At 43.2% G+C, this 21,673-nt stretch overlaps 1 protein-coding gene across 2 annotated transcripts; it reads left to right on the forward strand.

Moving 5' to 3' along the window:
* The first annotated feature begins 344 nt into the window (after positions 1–344).
* Positions 345–21,673, forward strand: PTGES3 (prostaglandin E synthase 3). 2 transcript variants are annotated; one of them, XM_060195127.1, is made up of 7 exons: positions 345–673; positions 13,609–13,722; positions 13,856–13,925; positions 15,897–15,995; positions 17,597–17,686; positions 20,395–20,419; positions 20,538–21,673. In XM_060195127.1, coding segments are annotated over exons 1-7 (420 nt in total). In that variant the 5' UTR covers positions 345–671; the 3' UTR covers positions 20,558–21,673. The 2 variants fall into 2 exon arrangements, with proteins under 2 accessions (XP_060051110.1, XP_060051111.1); XM_060195128.1 differs by lacking the exon at positions 15,897–15,995.

The raw sequence follows: 21,673 nt of genomic DNA on the forward strand, positions 1-21,673 counted from the left end.
CCTGTAGAGTAACCAACCCCCCACTTCGGTCGTCAGGCTGCGGCACTGGGAGCCCCTCCACCTCAGCCCGGCTCCGCTGTCAAGGAAGCTGTTTCTCAGGGCGACGGCCCTGGGCACGTGGCCGGGCAGTTAGCCGCCCAACGGTTTTCTAAATCGACGGGGGGCGGGGGGACGCGGGAGCAGAGGCGGGAAGCAGGGAGACCCGGGAAAGCAGACGAAGGGCGGGGCGAGCGCCGGGAAGGATCGCGAAGGAACTGGGAGGCCCCGCCCTTTCCGTAGATACCTCTAGAAAGCCGCGCAGGAGGCCGAAAACAAAGAGTGCGCAGGCGCGGCGGCAGGGCGCGGGCATTTTGCTGCGTCACCAGCCGCCGCCCGGCCTCACCACCCCCTCGCTCGCACGCACGCACGCACGCACGCACGCACGCACGTTCCTCCTCCATCCCCGCGCTCCTTTTCCTACACTTTCCTCTTCTCCCCGGCTGGAGGAGCCGCTCTCCCCGCGCAGTGCATTCTGGGCACCCGGGTCGAGCCCGCCGTCGCCTGAGGGAAGCCAGGAGAGGCCGCGATCGGGAGAAAACGCCGGAGCCGCCGCCGGAGAGGAATCGACTCCTTAGTAGCTGCCGCCGGAGAGGCCCGCCCACCCGCTCGCGCGTCCCCCTGCCCCGTTCATAATGTGAGTGCGCCACCCGGCCGAAGAAAGGGCGCCCCGGAGCGAGGCCGAGGCCGCCTGGGGGCTGCCGGGAAGCCGCCCCTCCTTCACTCTTCCCCCCGCCGCGGGCCCCGAGGCTTTCTCCCCGCGCTGCGAGCCGCCCTCCTTGCCTGGGGGTGGGAGGTCCAGTCTCCTCGTTCCGGTTACCGTTGGAGGGCGGAGGACATTTTTCCTCTAAATGTTGGTTTTCCCCCATCTCCACCGCGACCCTCGGCTTCCCGGGGCCGGAAATCCCACTTTCCCCCTCGGGCAGTCGAGATTCCCCCGTAGCTTGGCTCTAGGCCTTGGGCTCGGGCGAGCTTTGGGCCCCGGGGCCGCGGGCCCTCCGGGATCGCCGGCCTCTGCCTCGGGGGCGGCTGGATGATGCCGGGCTCGGGCCTCGGACCAAGTGCACCTGCGGCGGGTGCAGCTGGAGGCCGCGGCGGAGCACCGCCACGCGGCCCTCGGGCCGGAGCGGCAGATCCCGCTAGGCAGCTGCAGGGAAGCCAGGCCGGCAGCCCTGACTTCCCCCGGCGTGGTGATTCCTTGGGCACACGGTCTTTGCATTTGCAGGCCGCCTCCTAACTCCGGTAGACTCGAGGGGAGTGGAGGCTGCCCGGGCTCGGCAGCCTCGATCGAGCAGGTAGTCTTGCACGTGTCGAGTCAGGAGGCACTTGTGGCTGTTTTCTGTCTTGTGCATTCAACTTGAGGATTTTTTTTAAATATACATATATATATATATATATCCCCCATTAGCCTGCGTTAAAGGGTGAAAATGGGTATGCCGTGGTCTTATTACCGTGGTGCAATTTTTTTTTTAGATCCATTTTGAGTTTATCACGATCAAATCGAAAATCTTAGTGGTACAAGAAGCTTTATTTTTTTTAGAGAATGTTTCACTTTTTTTTTTCCCCATATATGAAATACTGTTGGCTTTCAAGTTTTGGTGCTGTACTCTATTAGATTTGTGTGTAGATGCGGACTGGGGGAACTGGATAATGATTATGCAAAAGGATTTTCAGGCCTGAGGCAGCAAAAGTTCCGGGTTCAATCCCTAGCACCACCATGAGCCAGAGCTGAGCAGTGCTCTGGTTAAAAAAAAAAAAAAGATACGGGTTACCTTACAACCAGTTAGTAGAACACACTTGCTAAATTAAAAGTAGTATTTTTTTTCCCGGGGGGGGGGGGCGGGTGAATCTTGGAGAAGTTAATCTGTGTATAGTGATTTTGCTTTCCTCTTTTGAAATCTATTCAAAATAATGTAGCAAAATCGTCTGTTGTAAATGCCACTTATACTTTGGAAATTTATGAAGAAGTTAATCCTTGATGAAACTTCTTTAATAGACAGCCAAAGAAAACATTTTTGTGAAGAAAAATGTAGCTTTGAAACAAAATAGTTTGAAACATTGGTTTGGGAGGATAAAGTGTTGGAGCCTCAAGCATGCGGTCCCAAGTCCTATCCCTGGCAGCGCATGTACTGTAGTGAACCACCTGGTTTTCTCTCTCCTCAGTAAATATATATATTTTAACCAAAGCACTGGTCAGTTTAACGGGGGTGCGGGGGATTTGATAAAGAACCAAACATCACTCTGTTGCATGTGCTGCCAGGAGATGGACCTGGGAACATCATGCTTGAGAGAGAGTCCAGTGCTTTATCCACTGTGCAACCTCCTGGGCCACAAAGTAGAAATGTTTGAAATAGAAACACTTTAGATGTCCTGTAAAGTAGAGTTCAATTATACAAACAGATAAAAAACTTAGTTGGAGAGTAACAATTACTCAAAAAAGCATTCTTACCTTTACAAGAGTGCTGCTTTCAATGTTTAGAAGAGTAGATAAATGTTAGTTCTTTAAGTAGTCAAAGAATTTATACATGAGAAAGATAAAGAACCAGACATCTCTCTGGTGCATGTTCTGCCCGGAATTGAACTCAGAACCTCATGATTGAGACTGCAATTCCTTATGCTCTTTGCCACCTCCCAGACCACATATATTTTCACTTACTTATTTTTTACCAGAGCACTGCTTAAGCTCTGGCCTATGGTGGTGCAAGGAATAGAACCTGGGACTATAGAACCTCAGGCATGGGAGTCGGTTTACATAACCATTATACTATCTACCCTGCCTCCATTTTGCAGAGTTTTATAGAGCATCTTACTGTATTTACTGTATTTGTAGGAGTCAGTTACAGTTAAAGAGTTATTTACTGTATTTAGGGGGAATGTATAAAAACCTGAGCTGATTTTTTTTTTTTAATCTGCTGTCAGATTGCCTTTAGATATGGAAAGACATTTATGTTGGGTATCTTAAAGTCTCTATAGTGTCTTTCCCTCAAGTTTTTTTTCATGATTTTTTAGTATTTATTTTCCCTTCTCTTGTCCTTGTTTTTTTTTTTAATTTTTTTTATTAATTTTATTTTTGAGAGAGAACTGCTCAGCTCAGGCTTATGGTGGTGTGGGGGATTGAACCTGAGCCTCAGGCATGAAAGTCTGTTTGCATAACCATTATGCTGTCTCCCCCACCCACTTGTCCTTGTTTTTTGTGGTTATAGTTATTATTGTTATTGATGTTGTTGTTAGATAGGACAGAAATGGAGAGAGGAGGGGAAGACAGGGGGAGAGAGATAGACACCTGCAGACCTGCTTCACCGCCTGTGAAGCCACTCCCCCACAGATGGGGAGCCCTGGGCTCAAACCAGGGTCCTTATGGTCTGTGCCACCTGCACTTAACCCACTGCGCTACCACCCTACACCCTTTCCCTGAGGTTTTAATTTTTGTGTGCAATAGTTTACATTTCTCTCCTATCTTGAAGGAAAGCTAGGATTTTATAACTTACCTCCATTAAGATCTGCTCCCAGCTCTACAGTTAGTTGCTCCCTTAAGTTGGACTTAGTATACATAAGAAGTAAAATGTTTTGGTTTTTATCAGTTTGAAGTTATTCTTGTGCTTTGTACAGAACTGTGACTGTCTTTTTTCTTTTAACATTAATGAGAGAACCAGGTGTCAGCACTGCTCCTAGTTGGTTGTTTTTTTTTTTTTTTAATAGGATAGAGAGAAATTGAGAAGGGAAGGGAGATAGAGGGAGAGAAAGACACCTGCAGACCTGCTTTACTTGTGAAATGACTCCCTCACCCCCCACAGGTGGAGCCTTGTGCTTGGTACTATGTGCACTTAACCCAGAGTGCTACCGCCCAGCCCCATGTGAAAGTCGATTGTCATAACCATTATGCTGTCTCCTCAGCCCATAGAGATTTTATTTAAAAGTTGTTTTATTGGGGCTGGGTGGTGGTGCGCCAGGGTAAGTGAGCATATTAGTGCAAAAATACCTACCAGGGGGAAAATACCTGTAGGGGGAAAAGCTTTAAGCAGTGAAGCAGGGCTGCAGGTGTCTCTCACTCTGTACCCCATCCCTCTAAATTTCTCTCTGTCCTATCATTTAAATAGTTATAAAAATTCTTTTTTTAAAGATTTTGTTTGTTTCTTTAAAGATTTTAATTATTAATGAGATACATAGGAGGAGAGAGAAAGAACCAGACATCACTCTGGTACATGTGCTGCCGGGGATTGAACTCAGGACTTCATGCTTGAGAGTCTGATGCTTTATCCACTGCACCACCTCCCGGACCACTATAAAATTTTTTTTAATATATATTATTGGATAGACAGAAAAATTGAGATGGGAGGAGGGGAGAGACACCTACAGCCCTGCTTCACCACTTGTGAAGTTTTCCCCCTGCAGGTGGGGCCCAGGGGCTTGAACCTGCGTCCTCGTGCACTGTAATGTGAGCACTTAACCAGGTGTGCCACCATCTGGCCCTCTATACATTTTTTAACTTGTTTTATTTATCTTAAATTATTTTTAAAAATTTATATTCATTTATCCCCTTTTGTCCTTGTTTTATTGTTGTAGTTATTATTGATGTTGTTGTTGGATAGGAAAAAGAGAAATGGAGAGAGGGGGAGAGAAAGATAGACACCTGCAGACCTGCTTCACTGCCTGTGAAGCAACTCCCCTGGAGGTGGGGAGCTGGGGGCTAGAACCAGGATCCTTACACCAGTCCTTGAGCTTTGCGTCTCACCTGTGCTTAACCGGCTGCGCTACTGCCCAACTCCCTTAAAAATTTATTTTAAGAATTTTTTCTTATTATTACTGTTTTAAACCAGAGCACTGCTCAGCTCTAGTTTATGGTGGTACTGGGTACTGAACATGGGACTTTGGAGCCTCAGGCATGAAAGTCTTTTTTGCATAAGCATTATACTGTATCTCCAGCCTTAATATTTTAACTTTTTTTATTAATTTTATTTATTGAGAAAGATGAGAGAGAAAGAACCAGACATCACTCTGGCACATGAACTCAGGACCTCATGTTTGAGAGTCCAATGCTTTATCTACTGCACCACCTCCCAGTCAACATATTTTATTATTTATTTATTCCCTTTTGTTGCCCTTGTTTTATTATTGTAGTTATTACTATTGTTATCGATGTCATTGCTGTTGGATAGAACAGAGAGAAACTGAGAGAGGAGGGGAGACAGAGGGAGAGAGATAACTGCTGACCAGCTTCACCACCTGTGAAGTGACTCCTCTGCAGGTGGGGAGCCGGGGGCTTGAACCAGGATCCTTACGCCAGTCCTTGCACTTTGTGCCACGTGCGCTACCACCCGACTCCCTCATATTTTAATAACAGACAGGAAGAGGGAGAGCACTGCTCAGTTCTGGTTTGTGGTATGGGGCGGAATTGAACCTGGGACTTTGCCTCCTGCATGAGAGTCTTTTACATAACCATTATGCTATCTACCCCTGCAAACTTTTTATTATGATAGAGACAGAAATGGCTTAAGTAAGGGAGAGAGATGATGCCTCCAGCACTGCTTAACAGCTCAAGAAAGGCCCCCCAGACCCACAGGTGGGGACCAGAAGCTTCAACCTGGATCTTTATGCACGCTAACTTCTGTGTTTTACTGGTTGCACCATTATCCCTTCCCAAAGTCGCTCTGCTTTAATAGTGAGAATGTGGTCTATGATTGTCTTCTGAAAGTTACACGGAATAGTAACTAATGGTGGCCTTTATGCTGTGTTGGTTTCTTAACTACTGTAGCCTGGCAACTGGATTTTCTTTTCTTTTTAATAGTTAAACTTTAACTAGGAGCCAGTAGAAGCTAGTAGTGACAAAACTTCAGGGCAGGGCAATATGTACTGGTAATTAATTAAGATTCTTGTGTTATTTGTATTTTTTACTATTTTTAGTATCTTTTATTTATTTGATAGGCACAGCCAGGAATTGAGAGGAAGGGGAAAATAGCTAGAGAGACCCTTGCAGCACTGCTTCACTTGTGAAGCTTTCCCCCGTAGGTGGGGGCTGAGGGCTTAAGCTCGAGTCCTTGCATGTTGAAATGTGTGCTGAACCAGGTGCACCACCACCTGGCCCCCTAATTGTATTTTCTCACATTTAAATTTTTACTTATATTTGGCCCAACAGAATAGCTAATTTACATAGTGTGCTGCTTTGCCATGCGCACAACCCAGATTCAAGCCCAGTTCTCATCTAGTTGAAGGAAACTTAAGTACTGTGGTCTCTCTTCATACTGTCTGCATCTTTGTCTCTATTTTTAAAACAAAACAAAACAAAAATTTTGAAAGTAAGACTGAAAGGTAGGGGAGATAGCATAATGGTTACACAAAGATACTTTGGTGCCTGAAGCTCCAAAGTCCCAGTTGAATCCCTCACACCACCATAAGCCAGAGCTGAGCAGTGCTCTGGTTAAAAGAAGTTTGCGAGACCTAAGAGTCACTCTTGCATATGCAGCTTTGGGAATTGAATCCTTCTGCAAATCCTATGCTCGCTCTTATACTAAGCACCTCCAGTACCACACCACTTATTTTGTCTCCAGGGTTATCACTGGGGCTCAGTTCCTGCAGGCCATTTTTCCTGGAGGCCATTTTTACCATTTTGTTGCCCTTGTTGTTACTGTTGCCCTTGCTGTTGTTGGGTAGGACAAAGAAATCTAGAGAGGAAGGGAAGAGAAAGACACCTGCAGACCAGCTTCACTACTTGTGAAGCTATCCCCCTGCAATTTGGGAGCCGGGATCCTTGTGCCTGTCCTTGTGCTTTGCACCAGGTGTGCTTAACCCGCTGCACTATCACTTGGCACCCTACATTTTTTATTTTATTAACCAGAGCACTGCTCAACTCTCTTGTGGTGCAAGGAATTGAACCTGGGACCTTGGACCCTGAGGCATGAGTGTCTTTTTGCAGAACCATTATGCTTTCTACTCCTGCTCCCACTTTCAATTTAAAGGTGGGTTTTTTTTTTCCCCTCTAGGGTTATTGCTGGGCTCGGTGCCTGCACCATGAATCCACCGCTCCTGGAGGCCATTTTTTCCCCTTTTGTTGCCCTTGTTGGAGCCTCGTTGTGGTTATTATTATTGCCATTGTTGATGTTGTTCGTTGTTGGATAGGACAGAGAGAAATGGAGAGAGGAGGGGAAGACAGGGGGAGAGAAAGACACCTGCAGGCCTGCTTCACTGCCTGTGAAGCCTTGCCCCCTGCAGGTGGGGAGCCGGGATCCTTACGCCAGTCCTCGCGCTTTGCGCCACATGCGCTTAACCCACTGCACCACCGCCCGACCCCCTAAAGGTGGTTTTTAAAAATATTCCTCCCCACAAACACACTATTTAGAGGGATTAATGGTTTTAGCTGTAGGTATAACCTCTAATACTCTGAAGATTGGTATATCTGATGCCTGCAGGGTGAATCCACTACTACAGACACCTCATGAAGCTTCACATGTGATGCTGATGCCAGGGCTCAAACTCAAGATGTTATGGCAGGGCTTTTTCTTTTCTTCTTTTTTTTAAATGAGAAAGCACCTATGTACTACACTTTTGTTTTGGTGTTCCTCCTACATGCTGCAAATTGAGTCCAGAAGCAGACATGGAGAACATGCACTCAGCCTTTGGGTAGAGACACGGAAATTGAGAGGGTAAAGGAAGAGAGACACCTGCAGCACTTTTCCACTGGTTGTAGAACTTGGAGCAGGGTCCTTGCTCATTGTAAGGGTACACTTTTTTTTTTTTTAACTGACAGGCAGAGAAATAGGGGAGGGGGAGAGACAGCTTCTCTTCTACATGTGGGAATTAGAGGTTTGAACCTGGAAGTCATGCATTGGGAAAGCATTGACCTCTTGAGCCTGAAATCCAAGTTTGTTACTGTCACATGTGCCAGAGTGATGTTCTGGCTCTTTCCTTTCTCATTAATTTTTTAAAGATTTTATTTATTTATGAGAAAGATAGGAGGAGAAAGAACCAGACATCACTCTGACACATGTACTGCCTGGGATCGAACTCGGGACCTCATGCTTGAGAGTCCAAAGCTTTACCACTGTGCCACCTCCTGGACCACTATATATATATATATATATATATATATATATATCTTTTTTTTTTTTACATTTATTTTCCATTTTGTTGCCCTTGTTTTTTATTGTTGTTATCAATGTCGTCCTCGTTAGATAGGACAGAGAAATGGAAAAAGGAAGAGGAGAGAAAGATGGACACCTGCAAACCGGCTTCAATGCTTATGAAGTGATTCCCCTGCAAGTGCAAGTGGGGAGTCAGGCTTAACTGGGATCCTTCGTGCACTTAACCTGCTGCTCTACCACCTGACTCCCTCTCATTAATTATTTATTTATTTTATTTTCTTTTTTCTTTCTTTTTTTTTTTTTTTATTAAAGAAAGGATTAATTAACAAAACCATAGGGTAGGAGGGTACAACTCCACACAATTCCCACCGCCCAATCTCCATATCCCACCCCCTCCCCCGATAGCTTTCCCATTCTCTATCCCTCTGGGAGCATGGACCCAGGGTCATTGAGGGTTGCAGAAGGTAGAAGGTCTGGCTTCTGTAATTGCTTCCTCGCTGAACATGGGCGTTGACTGGTCGGTCCATACTCCCAGTCTGCCTCTCTCTTTCCCTAGTAGGATGGGTCTCTGGGGAAGCTGAGCTCCAGGATACATTGGTGGTGTCTTCAATCCAGGGAAGTCTGGCCGGCATCCTGATGACACCTGGAACCTGGTGACTGAAAAGAGAGTTAACATACAAAGCCAAACAAATTGTTGAGCAATCATGGACCCAAAGCTTGGAAAAGTGGAGAGGAAGTATTAGGGAGGTACTCACTGCAAACTCTAGTATACTTCTGCTTTCTTACTTTGGTGCCATACTCCAAACTCAATTTCTGCTTTGCGTTTCTACTTCTTTTTTTTTTTTTTTTACATGCATAACATTCCCCAGATTCCCATTTAGCAATACAACCCCCACTATTTCATTCATCATTTTTCATGGACCTGTATTCTCCCCCCCAGAGTCTTTTACTTTGGTGTAATACTCCAATTCCATTTCAGGTTCGACTTGTGTTTTCTTTTCTAATCTTGTTTTTCAACTTCGGCCTGAGAGTGAGATCATCCCATATTCATCCTTCTGTTTCTGACTTATTTCACTCAACATGATTTTTTCAAGGTCCATCCAAGATCGGCTGAAAACGGTGAAGTCACCATTTTTTACAGCTGAGTAGTATTCCATTGTGTATATATACCACAACTTGCTCAGCCACTCATCTGTTGTTGGACACCTGGGTTGCTTCCAGGTTTTGGCTATTACAAATTGTGCTGCCAAGAACATATGTGTACACAGATCTTTTTGGATGGATGTGTTGGGTTCCTTAGGATATATCCCCAAGAGGGGAATTGCAGGATCATAGGGTAGGTCCATTTCTAGCCTTCTGACTCCCTCTCATTAATTAATTATTTTTTAAAAAGATTTTATTTATTTATTTATGAGAAAGGTAGGGGAGAGAGAGAAAGAACCAGACATCACTCTGGTACATGTGCTGCCAGGGATTGAACTCAGGACCTCATGCTTGAGAGTCTGGTGCCTTAGCCACTGCACCACCTCCTGGACCACTATTTATTTATTTTAACCAGAGCAATGCTCAGCTCTGTTTTATGGTTGTGCAGGGGATTGAACCTGGGACTTTAGAGCCTCTGGCAAGGGAGTCTCTTTGCATAACCATTATGCCATCTACCCCTGCCCCCCTCCTTTTTTTTTCTTTAAGTAGAAAATCAAAGCCTTTCCTCAGGTAACTTTTTACTGTCACCTGCCTATGTGATTTTGCCACTTTGACATACTTTTCTTCCCACACCAGGGTTATCACTGGGCTCAGTGCTTGCATAATTCGCATCTCCAGTAAATGTATGTATGTAGAGAGACTTGCAACACTACTCCACCACTCAGTTAAGCTTCCCTCTTAGCATTCACTCGTGTGCGGGGGGGGGGGGGGGGGGGTACTTGATAACATGTGTTCTCTAGTCGGTGAGCCTTTATGCCAGATAGAGAGGGAGCCAGACAAAAGAGGTGCTATACCAGTGCTTCACTGGATAAGCTGTCTCCTTGCCCCCATGATAGTGTTTCATTTTATTTTTATTTATTCCCTTTTGTTGCCCTTGTTTTTATATTTTACTAGGCACTACTCAGCTCTGGTGTATGGTGGAGCAGGGGACTGAGTATGGGATCTCAGAGCTTTAAGCATGAAAGTTGGTGTGTGTGTGTATGTGTGTACGTGCATATATATATTTATATGACCATTATGCATCCCTCTATGCTGGGGACTTGAACACAGGTCCTTACACATATGTGAATTTAACCTGATGTGCCACTGCCTGGCCCCCATTTAAAAAATTTTTATTATTATTTTTATTTTTTTCATTTTTATTTTTTTTTTTTTAGTTATTGGATAGAGACAGAGAAATTGAGAGAGAAGGGGGAGATACAGAGACACCTGCTGATGTGCTTTACCACCTGTGAAGTGACCCCTGCAGGTGGGGGGCTGGGGGCTTGAACCAGGATCCTAACCGGTCCTTGCGGCCACGTTCATTGGCTAGAGACAGCCAGAAATCAAGATGTAACATGTGCACTCAACCAGGTACATCACCACCTCCCCCCACCAGCCCCCTTTATTTCTGACCATTTTCGCTTGTTTTAATGAAAGACAGAGACCAGAATACTGATCAGCTATAGCTTTTGGTGGTACTGGGGAGAGAACCTGAGACCTTGAGACTCATGAAAGTCTTTTGCCATTACACTCTCTTACCAGCCCACAGTTCTTTTTTTTTTCTTTAATATTTATTCCCTTTTGTTGCCCTTGTTGTTTTATTTTTGTAGTTATTATTGTTATTGATGTCGTAGTTGGATAGGACAGAGAGAAATGGAGAGAGATGGGGATGATGGAGGGGGGGAGAAAGACATCTGCAGACCTGCTTCACCACTTGTGAAGTGACTCTCCTGCAGGTGGGGGGGCCAGGGGCTCGAACCAGGATTCTTATGCAGGTCCTTGCGCTTTGCGCCACGTGCGCTTAACTACTGCGCTACCGCCCAACTCCCCAGCCCACAGTTCTAATATGCATGAGTCCCCTGGGATTCTGCATACAGCAAAGCAGAACTGTGGGTCTCTGTGCTTATAAAAAATAAATAAACCTTAGTGGTCCCAGAGGTGACGCAATGGATAAAGCATTGGACTCTCAAGCATGAAGTCCTGAGTTCAGTTTCCAATAGTACATATCTGGTTCTTATTTCTCAGGAATAAATAGATTCTTTAAAGGGGGGGATCGGGCAGAAGTGCTGTGGGTTAAGCGCACTTGGCTAAAAGTGCAAGGACCAGCATAAGGAACCTGGTTCGAGCCCAACTCCTCCCTGAAGAGGAGTCGCTTCACAGGCAGTGGAGCAGGTCTGCATGTGTCTATCTTTCTCTCTCCCTCTCTGTCTTCCCCTCCCTCTCTCCATTTCTCTCTGTCTTAGCCAACAACGACGACATGAATAACTACAACAATAAAAGAACAACAAGGGCAATAAAAAAGGGAATAAATAAATATTTTTTAAAAAACTTAAGAGGGGAGTAGTACAGCAGGTAAAGCACAAGGACCTGTGCGAGGATCCCAGTTTGCGCCCTCAGCTTCCCCTAGACAGTGAAGCAGGTGTCTTACCAGCCAGTCTCTCTCTTTCTTTAATATTTATTTATCTATTCTTTTTTGTTGCCCTTGTTTTATTGTTGTAGTTATTATTGTTGCTGTTGTCCTTGTTGGATAGGATAGAGAGAAATGGGGGGGGAAGACAAGAGGGGGGGAGAGAAAGATAGACACCTGCAGACCTGCTTCACCACCTGTGAAGCGACTCCCCTGTAGGTGGGGAACCGGGGCTCGAACTGGGATCCTTAAGCCAGTCCTTGCACTTTGTGCCACCTACGTTTAACCAGCTGTGCTACTGCCCGACTCCCTCTCTCGCTCTCTTTTTTTTTTTAATTTACCAGGGCACAACTCAACTCTAGCCTATGGTCGTACGGGGAATTGACCCTGGGACTTTGGAGCCTCAGGCATGAGAGTCTGTTTGCATAGCCATTATGCTATCTACTCCCGTCCTCCTCTCTATTTATTACTAGATAAAAACAGAGATAGAGATGTAGAGAGATAGCTGCAGCACTGTTTCACCACTCATGAAGCTTTTTCTCTGTGGGTGGGGACCGTGGTCTTGAACCTGGGTTCTTGCACACTGTAGTGTGTGCTTAACTGGGTACACCATCACATAGCCCATATCTCTCCCTATCTCCCCCCTCTCAGTTTCTCTTTTTTTTAATATTTATTCCCTTTTGTTGCCCTTGTTTTATTGTAGTTACTTGTTGTTGGATAGGACAGAGAGAAATGGAGGGGGGAGAGAAGATAGACACCTGTAGACCTACTTCACTGCCTGTGAAGTGACACCCCTGTAGGTGGGGAACCAAGGACTCGAACCGGGACTCTTAAGCCGGTCCTTGCACTTTGTGCCATGTGCACTTAACCCGCTACGCTACCACCCGACTCCCAGTTTCTCTTTGTCTAACCTATTAAAAAAATGGAAAAAATTGTGGTCCGGGAGGTGACGCAGTGGATAAAGCATTGGAATCTCAAGCATGAGGTCCTGAGTTCGATCCCCAGCAGCACATGTGCCAGAGCAATGTCTGGTTCTTTCTCTCCTCCTATCTTTCATGAATAAATAAATTCTTTTTAAAAAAATGGAAAAAATGGCCACCAGGAGTAGTGTATTCATAGTGCTGGCAGTGATAACCCTGGAAGAAAGAAAAAACATCTGGGCATTCTGGGGAGGATAGCATAATGGTGTCTATTCTATCTAAATGGTTTCTGATACAGACCCTGAGCCTTAAGCATGAAATTCTTTTGCTTAATGACTATAGTCTCCCTTCACTTTAGGGAGTCAGGCGGTAGCATAGTGAGTTAAGCTCAGGGACTGTTGTAAGGATCCCAGTTCCAGCCCCTGGATCCCCACCTGCAGGGGAGTCACGTCACAGGCGGTGAAGCAGGTCTGCAGGTGTCTTATCTTTCTCTCCCCTTCACTGTCGTCCCCATCTCTCTCTGTCCTAACAACGACGACATCAATAACAACAACTAAAGACGAGGGCAACAAAAGGGAAAATAAATAAAATTTTTTAAAAAGTGAATTTTCTTTCGGAGGGTTCAAGTTGCTATGTATATATAGTTAGAAATATACTGCAGGTAAGAACTGGCATACCTACTTTGTGTGTGTCTCTACCTTTATAAGAAAAAATAAAGGGGGGGAATGGGGAAATATCATAATGGTTTTGCAAAGAGACTCATGCCTGAGGCTCCAAAGTCCCAGGTTCAATCCCCTGTACCACCATAAGCCAGAGCTGAACAGTGTGTGTTTCTCTCTCTGTATCTCTCTCACACATAAATTTTTTTAAAAAGAAGAAAAGAAAAAAGGGGGAGAGTACCAGGAAGAGGGGAAGCCATGTTGAACTTTGATTTTGAATGAATAGTTTGTTAATGAATTTCATTGTCTGATTTTTATCTTTGTAGGCAGCCTGCTTCTGCAAAGTGGTACGATCGAAGGGACTATGTCTTCATTGAGTTTTGTGTTGAAGACAGTAAAGATGTTAATGTAAATTTTGAAAAATCTAAACTTACATTCAGGTAAATAACACTTTGATGTCATTAGGCAAAAGGCTTATTGTAGAAAGCCAATTTTGACTTGCTTGTCAAAACTTGTGCTTGCTTTTTCACTAACATTTCTAATCTTAACTGCTCATTTCTTTGTTTCTTACAGTTGTCTCGGAGGAAGTGATAATTTTAAGCATTTAAATGAAATTGATCTTTTTCACTGTATTGATCCAAATGTGAGTAGTCTTGATGTTTTGTTACCTAAGTGAATGAACAAATGATATTTCAAGTACTTTCTGACAATAAACTTTCATTAACTGTTCAAAGGCTAACTTAAGACAGTACTCTTAAAGGTGTTTTTTTTTTTTATCTAAATATAGAGACTCTTGAGTGATTTGGAAGGTGGTGCAGTAGATAAGGCATTGGACTCTCAAGAATGAGGTCCTCTGCTATCTTTTGTCATGAATAAATAAGATCTTAATTAAAAATAATCTTGAAGCAATTCAATGATTATACCATATTTAGTTGATAATTAGATTTATTTATGGTTTAAAAGCCTTGCAGTTTATCCACTGTGCCACCACTTGGCCCTAAATCTTAATTTTATTATTATTATTATTTATTGGGGCGTTAATGTTTAACACTCAACAGTAAATACAATAGTTTGTACATGCATAACATTCCCCAGTTTCCCATATAACAGTACAATCCCCACTAGGTCCTCTGTCATCCTTCTTGGACCTGTATTCTTCCCATCCACCGACCCCCACCCCAGAGTCTTTTACTTTGGTGTGATACGCCAATTCCTTTTCAGGTTCTACTTCTGTTTTCTTTTCTGATCTTGTTTTTCAACTTCTGCCTGAGAGTAGATCATCCCATATTCATCCTTCTGTTTCTGACTTATTTCATTTAACATGAATTTTTCGAGGTCTATTCAAGATCTGGTGAAAACGGTGAAGTCACCATTTTTTTACAACTGAGTTTTTTGTTTGTTTGTTTGTTTTAATTTTACCAGAGCACTACTCAGCTCTCTGGCTTCTGGTGGTGTGAGGAATTGAACCTGGACTTCGGAGCTTCAGGAGTGATAGTCTGTTTACATAACCATTATGCTATTTACCCCCACTAGAGAAAGAACCAGACAATCACTCTGGTATATGTGCTGCTGGGAATCAAATTTAGGACCTCATGCTTGAGAGTCCAGTGCTTTATCCACTGCCACCTCCTGGACCACCTAAATCTTAAAATCTATGTTTACTTTGTATAGAGAGTGAATTTTATTTACAACTGTATACATTAGGGAATATTTTATTTTCCCTTTTGTTGCCTTTGTTATTTTCGTTGTTGTTGGATTGGATAGGACAGAGAGAAATGGAGAGAGGAGGAGGAGAGAAAGATAGACATCTGCAGACCTGCCTTATCACCTGTGTAGCTAGTCTTCTGCAGGTGGGGAGCTGGGGGCTCGCCCCAGGATCCTTGAGCTGGTCCTTATGCTTCATGGGACGTGCACTTAAATCACTGTGCTACTGCCCGACTCCCAGGGGATTTCTTAAATGGTTTTGAGGGGGTGTTTAGAATTTGGAGAAAATGAAGAGAAAGGGGAGTCGGGCGATAGCGCGGTGGGTTAAGCGCACATGGCACAAAGTGCAAGGACCAGAGGAAGGATCCCAGTTTGAGTCCCCAGCTCCCCACCTGCAGGGGAGTCACTTCACAGGTGGTGAAGCAGGTCTGCAGGAGTCTTTCTCTCCCCTTCTCTCCATTTCTCTATGTTCTATCCAACAACAAGGGCAACAAAAGGGAATAAATATTTTTAAAAATTAAGAAAATGAAGAGAAAGAAACTAGATTAGGAATGACAATTTATTTTCCCTTTTGTTGCCCTTGTTTTTTATTGTTGTAGTTGTTGTTATTGATGTCATTGTTAGATAGGACAGTGAGAAATTGAGAGAGATGGGGGAGGGAAAGATAGACACCTGCAGACCTGCTTCAGTGCTGTGAAGCCCTTTGCAGGTGGGGAGCTGGGAGCTTGAACCAGGGTCCGTACTCGGGATTCTTAGTCTACCGGTCCTTGCACATGGCGCCACATGTGCTTAACACGCTGCGCCATTGCCCAACTCCCACAACTTACTTTCTGTCCTATAGTGATACTAGGAAAATAAATGGAGTAATGGTGCTTTTTTGTTGTTGTTTAATCACTATTATTATTTCTAGGATTCCAAGCATAAAAGAACGGACAGGTCAATTTTATGTTGTTTGCGAAAAGGAGAATCTGGTCAGTCATGGCCAAGGTTAACAAAAGAAAGGGCAAAGGTAAGTTTTTCTTTCTCTCTTTGTTAATTTTAATATTTTTATGTAGTAAGACTTAAAATTTTTTTGTTGTTGTTGTTAATGAGAGAATCAGAGCATCGCTATAACATGTCCAGTGCAAAGTGTTGAACTGAAGACTTCATGCTTGACTGTCCAAGGTTCTATCCACTGCCCACCTCCCAGATTCCCTAAAGATTTGTTTAGTATGTAGATGGTGTTTTGTAGCTGTAATTTTTTTTATATTTATTTATTTTCCCTTTTGTTGTCCTTGTTGTGTAACATTGTTGTGGTTATTGGTGTTGTTGTTGGATTGGAAAGACAGACATGGAGAGAGATGGGGAAGACAGAGGGGCAGAGAAAGAGGCACCTGCAGACCTGCTTCACCGCTTATGAAGTGACTCCTCTGCAGTTGGGATCCTTATGCTGGTCCTTGCGCTTTGCGCCACTGTGCGCTTAGCCCGCTACGCCACCACCCGACTCCCAGCTGTGATTTTTTTTTTTTTTTTCCCTTAAGATCAAGTAGACTTAAAAACCAGTTGCTAGTGTCTGAGGAGATAGAATAAAGGTTATAGAAAAAGACTTTAGTGGTCCAGGAGATTTGCCCAGTGGTAAAGCTTTGGACTCTCAAGCATGAGGTCCTGAGTTTGATCCCCGGCAGCACATGTACCAGAGTGATGTTTGGTTCTTTCTCCTCCTACCTTTCTCATAAATAAATTTTAAAATATTTTTAAAAAGAGAAGGAAAACACTAGTCCCTCACCTACAATCTGCAGTTGGGGACTAGGGACACAAACCTGGATCCTCAGTCATGTTAATTTGGCAGCTGCGCCACCATCCAGGCCCCCACACTGATTTTTTTTTGGGGGGGTCAGTTTTCTTGTACTAATTCTATCACTAAAGTGTGAGTTTTGGGGGGGGAAGAAAAAAAAAGTATGTGAGTTTTAAGAAAACGTGCATGCAGGGACTGGGTGGTGGCTCACTTAGTTGAGCACACTTTTTTGGGAGGGGATTTATTTATTTATTCATGAGAAAGGAGAGAGATAGAACTAGACATCACTCTGGTACGCCGTGCTGCTGGAGATTGAACTCGGGACCTCACGCGTGAGAGTCCATTGCCCTATCCAGTGCGCCACCTCCCGGACCTCGAGCACACATTTTACAGTGTGTATGGTCCTGTGTTTTGAGCCCCTGTTCCCCACTTGTGGTGAAGCTGAACTGTAGGTGTCTCTGTCTCTGTATCATTCCCTTCCCTCTCAATTTCTGGCTGTATCTATCTCAATTTCTATCCAGTAAATAAAGATAATTAAAAAGAAGAAAATGTGTCTGGTTGCCAGGTGATGGCACACCTGGTTGAGTTCACATGTTACAATGCAAAGAACCCTGGTTTGAGCCCCCGTTCCCTTACTACAGGGGGGAAAGCTTTACTAGAGGTGAAGCAGTGCTACAGGTATCCCTCTTGTCTCTCTTCCTCTCTATTTCCCTATACCTGTCTCAGTTTTGGACTGTCTCTATCAAATAAATAAAGATCATTTTAAAAAATGCATGTCAAGCATCACTGGATGCAAGCTAATCTAATCAAAGGTTATTGTTTTAATTGGTCTGTAGCTTAATTGGCTTAGTGTGGACTTCAATAATTGGAAAGACTGGGAAGATGATTCAGATGAAGACATGTCTAATTTTGATCGTTTCTCTGAGGTAAGTTCTTAATGAACGCATTCTTCCACTTCCTTCTTAGTTCCTTTAACTTCAGTGAAAACAAAACTTCCGTTGTGGCCATTTAATGATAGAGGTTTAACAATTTTTTTTTAATATTTATGAATGACAAAGGAGGAAAGAGAGTGAACCGGATATCGCTCTGGTGCATGTGCTGCTGGGGATAAAACTTGGATCCTCATGCTTAAGGATATAGTGCCTTATCCACCGCACAGTCTCCCTGACCACGATTTCTTTTTTTAGGATTTCTTTCAAGGGGCTGGGTGGTGGCGCACCTGGTTGAGCGCACGTGTCATAGTGCTTTAGGGACCCAGCTTCAAGTCGCCTAGTTCCCACCTGCAAGGGAAAGCTTTGCAAGTGGTGAAAGCGGTGCTGCAGGTGTCTGTCTGTCTCCCTCCCTCTCTATCACTACCTTCCCTCTCAATTTCTGGCTATCTGTATCCAATAAAGAAGTAGAGATAGTGAGAAGAAAGAAAAAAGATTTCTCTCCCTATTAGCAGAATCTGCCATGTAGATTATTTCACTGTTCTGTTCTTTTGCTGTCTTTTCACTAAAGTACATAGAGACACCACAGCACCTGTACTGCATGTGTGGCATAGCAAGAACCCATCCTAAGTATTTTATTCACTTTATTTAATGAGAGACAATACAGAGAGGTAGAGAAACCAAAGCACTGTAATCGGTATACTCTCCCCGCCCTTTTTTTTTTTTTTTTAAGTTGGAGTATACTTACTGGAGAGCATATTTTCTGTGTTGAAGGCTGCAGGGTTAAGCCTTTGACATTCCATGAATCATGACTGGTGCTGTAGAATGCGTGTGTGTGTGTGTATGTGTGTGTGTGTGTGTGTGTGTGTGCATTTTTTCATAACAGATTGGTTTTAACTTCACTATAATCTTTTAAGGATTTTTGTTATAATCTGCCCTTTCCAAAAAGGAAAATAATTATTTTTCTCCATTATTGGAAATCTATGAAATATAAAATTTAATAATTAGGGTTTATAACACCCTTTTTAAAACTTAATTTTCACACTTTAAATAGATGATGAACAACATGGGTGGAGATGAGGATGTAGATTTACCAGAAGTAGATGGAGCAGATGATGTAAGTCAAAATTCTTCTCTGTTTAAATAGTAAGAAACAATCTTTATAGTTTATTGTGTAGAGGTTCAAAATACCCCCCCCCCCCCAAAAAAAAAATCTGGGCCTTTTTCCACCTCCTAAAGGGAGATGAGGATGATGATTTTTATGTAATTTTGAATTATGGGTATTTAAGAGACTTTTTTTTTTTCTTATAAAGAATGAAGTATATCAATAATCTTTTTAAGAAAAAGAAGTTCCAAAGACAAGTACCTGAGGTTGGAATCATTGTCTCCTTCCAGACCAGGTACTTCCATGGCGAACCATTTTAGTTTTTTTTTTGCCTCCAGGGTTATCTCTGGGATAACCTGCACCAGGAATCCACTGCTCCTGGAGGCAGTTTTTCCCCTTTTATTGCCCTTGTTGTTTATCATTGTTGTAGTTGCTGTTGTTGGATAAGACAGAAACATAGAGAGGAGGGGAGAGATATACACTTGCAGATCTGCTTCACTCCCTGTGAAGCGCGCGCACACACACACACACACACACGCCATGGGCTCAAACCAGGATTCTGGTCCTTGCGCTTTGTGTCGTGTGCGCTTATCCCCATACACCACCACCCAGCCCTCTTTGGTCTTCTTTTTTAATTACATGGGACAAGATAAATTTAGAGGGGGGAAGATCACCTGCAGATCTGCTTCACTGCTTGTACTGCAAGTGGCAAGTGGGGCCTCAAACCAAGGCCTTTGTGCTTGGTGATAGGTGTGTTTAACTCGGTGTGCCACCATCTGGCTCCCCATTTTAGTCTTCCATTGAATGTCAAGAGAGAAGGAAAACCATTTTGTACCACAATTTGGGTTTGGAGATTGTTTCTGTTTTGTTTTTTTTGCCTCCAGGGTTATCACTGGGGCTCGGTACTTGCACTACAAATCCACTGCTCCTAGAGGATATTCTTACCTTTTTGTTGCCCTTGCTGTTTATCGTCATTGTTATTAATGTTGTTGTTACTGCTTTCGTTGTTGGATAGGACAGAGGGAGAAAAAGACACCTGCAGATCTGCTTCACCACTTGTGAAGTAACTGCCTTGCAGGTGTGGAGCCGGGGGCTCAAAGTGGGATCCTTACTCTGGTCCTTGAGCTTTGTGCCATGTACTGTTAACCTGCTGTGCTACCGCCCAGCCCCATTTTTGTTTTTTACATAAGAGCTAGACCTAGGGATTGAACTCAGGACACCATGCTGTCAGTTTCAGGGCCATCACATTACAGTACCAGGTAGAAGGGACTTAACAGCATTGGGCTCATTCCCACTAAAAAACATGTATCTTATTGCAAAGGTGGGAAACATCTATCCTGCAAAATAACTTTTCTGGCCCTATCAGGACAACTGCATGCAGGCAGGACTCAAAATTCAATAAATCTAGGAACTTTTCCACAGCAACATAACTATAGATTTTAAGTTATGATGATATTGTATATATTGAAATGGCCCTCATTGATTGGAATCTAGTAGCTTAATATAAAGCTGGGCTACTTGTAAAAGTTACTTGGTTAGCAGAGAAATGTTTGATCATGTTGTTGATCATGTTGTCTTTTTTTTTTTTTCCCTTCTGCAGGATTCACAAGACAGTGATGATGAAAGTAAGTGTCTCTCATAGGCATCCAGTTAATTTGCTAGAAGTGTATTTCTCTCTTATAAGACTTTTTAATAGATAAAGGATTCCCTTTTATTTCATACTGATTTTTTTTTTCTCCCCAGAAATGCCTGATCTGGAGTAAGGAATATTGTTACAGCATTTGAGAAAGAAAAATACTTCTGCAAGATTTCATAACAGAATTCCTGAGTTGATAGCTCTAAAGGCAGATACTGTATTTGCCTCCTTAACCCATTTTTCAACCTGTTTGTTTTTTTAAAGGCTTCACTAAGGGTTGATAATGTACCATTGTATGGGGCAATTTTAAGTCAGCTAAGGCAATAACCTTATGCATGAACATTTCCCAGATTTCCATGATACTGTTGAGGTCCTAGGCAATTGATACTACAATTGTGATAATAAAAAAAACATTTCACCTAAGTCTCCTTTACTTCATAACATAGATAGATAACTGACACAGTAGGAAACTTAGGGAAAGATAACTAAATTTTAGAATTTAGAACATGAATTCAGAGTGACTGAAACAAAATGGTTGATACCAAAATCTGGTAACCTCCTGTTCTGCTGGTATATCCTTCAAGATTATTCCACTACTAAAGTTTTATTTAAAAAAAAAAAAAAATTTACTTCACATTATTGTATGTAAGTGATCACTTGTCAGTGTTCCAGATGTATCTTAGCTAAAACTAGTGAATGCCCTAACTTAGATGGTTTATGAAGCCTATACATTTGGTATTGTTTGACCCTTAAACTTTTACATCTCTTTGCACGGAGGACAGAGAGGCTGTACATTGCTTGAGAGTCTGTACATTTAGACCAAATTTGTATTTGCACTGTCACTATGGCAAATGATTGACAAAAATGTTAATACACTATTGGATTTTTCTTTCTTTTCTGATTCAGCTTGTACTTGGGCTGAAAACCTCAACTTATGTTCATGACAGTGGGATTTTTTTTTTTATGTCTACATTCTTTCTAATAAACTGTTGGAAGATTTCTTGGCTGTTCGTTTAAGTGTCTGGTAACTTCATGTGTTGCCTTTGACAAGAAGAGTTTGCATTTTTACTTGGGAGAATTTGGGAATGTTTTTCTGTTTGGTCAATGGGGTTTGCTGTAATGTCACAGGAAACCCTTTGAAAGTGGATCTGTAATAGAAAATTGTAGATGCACTTTGCAGCGGTTGGAAAAAGAAAAGTTGTGATTTGATTGAAATAAAAGTTAATTGTGTTGTCCTCCTAAA

This window comes from Erinaceus europaeus, chromosome 7 (assembly GCF_950295315.1).
Source record: "Erinaceus europaeus chromosome 7, mEriEur2.1, whole genome shotgun sequence".
Classification (NCBI taxonomy): Eukaryota; Metazoa; Chordata; class Mammalia; order Eulipotyphla; family Erinaceidae; genus Erinaceus; species Erinaceus europaeus.

Excerpts from the sequence above, each read along its gene's own strand:
- PTGES3 (XM_060195127.1), top strand. Across the intron at positions 13,723-13,855 it reads AAATCTAAACTTACATTCAG|TTGTCTCGGAGGAAGTGATA; the intron begins GTAAATAACACT and ends TGTTTCTTACAG. Across the intron at positions 13,926-15,896 it reads TTCACTGTATTGATCCAAAT|GATTCCAAGCATAAAAGAAC; the intron begins GTGAGTAGTCTT and ends TATTATTTCTAG.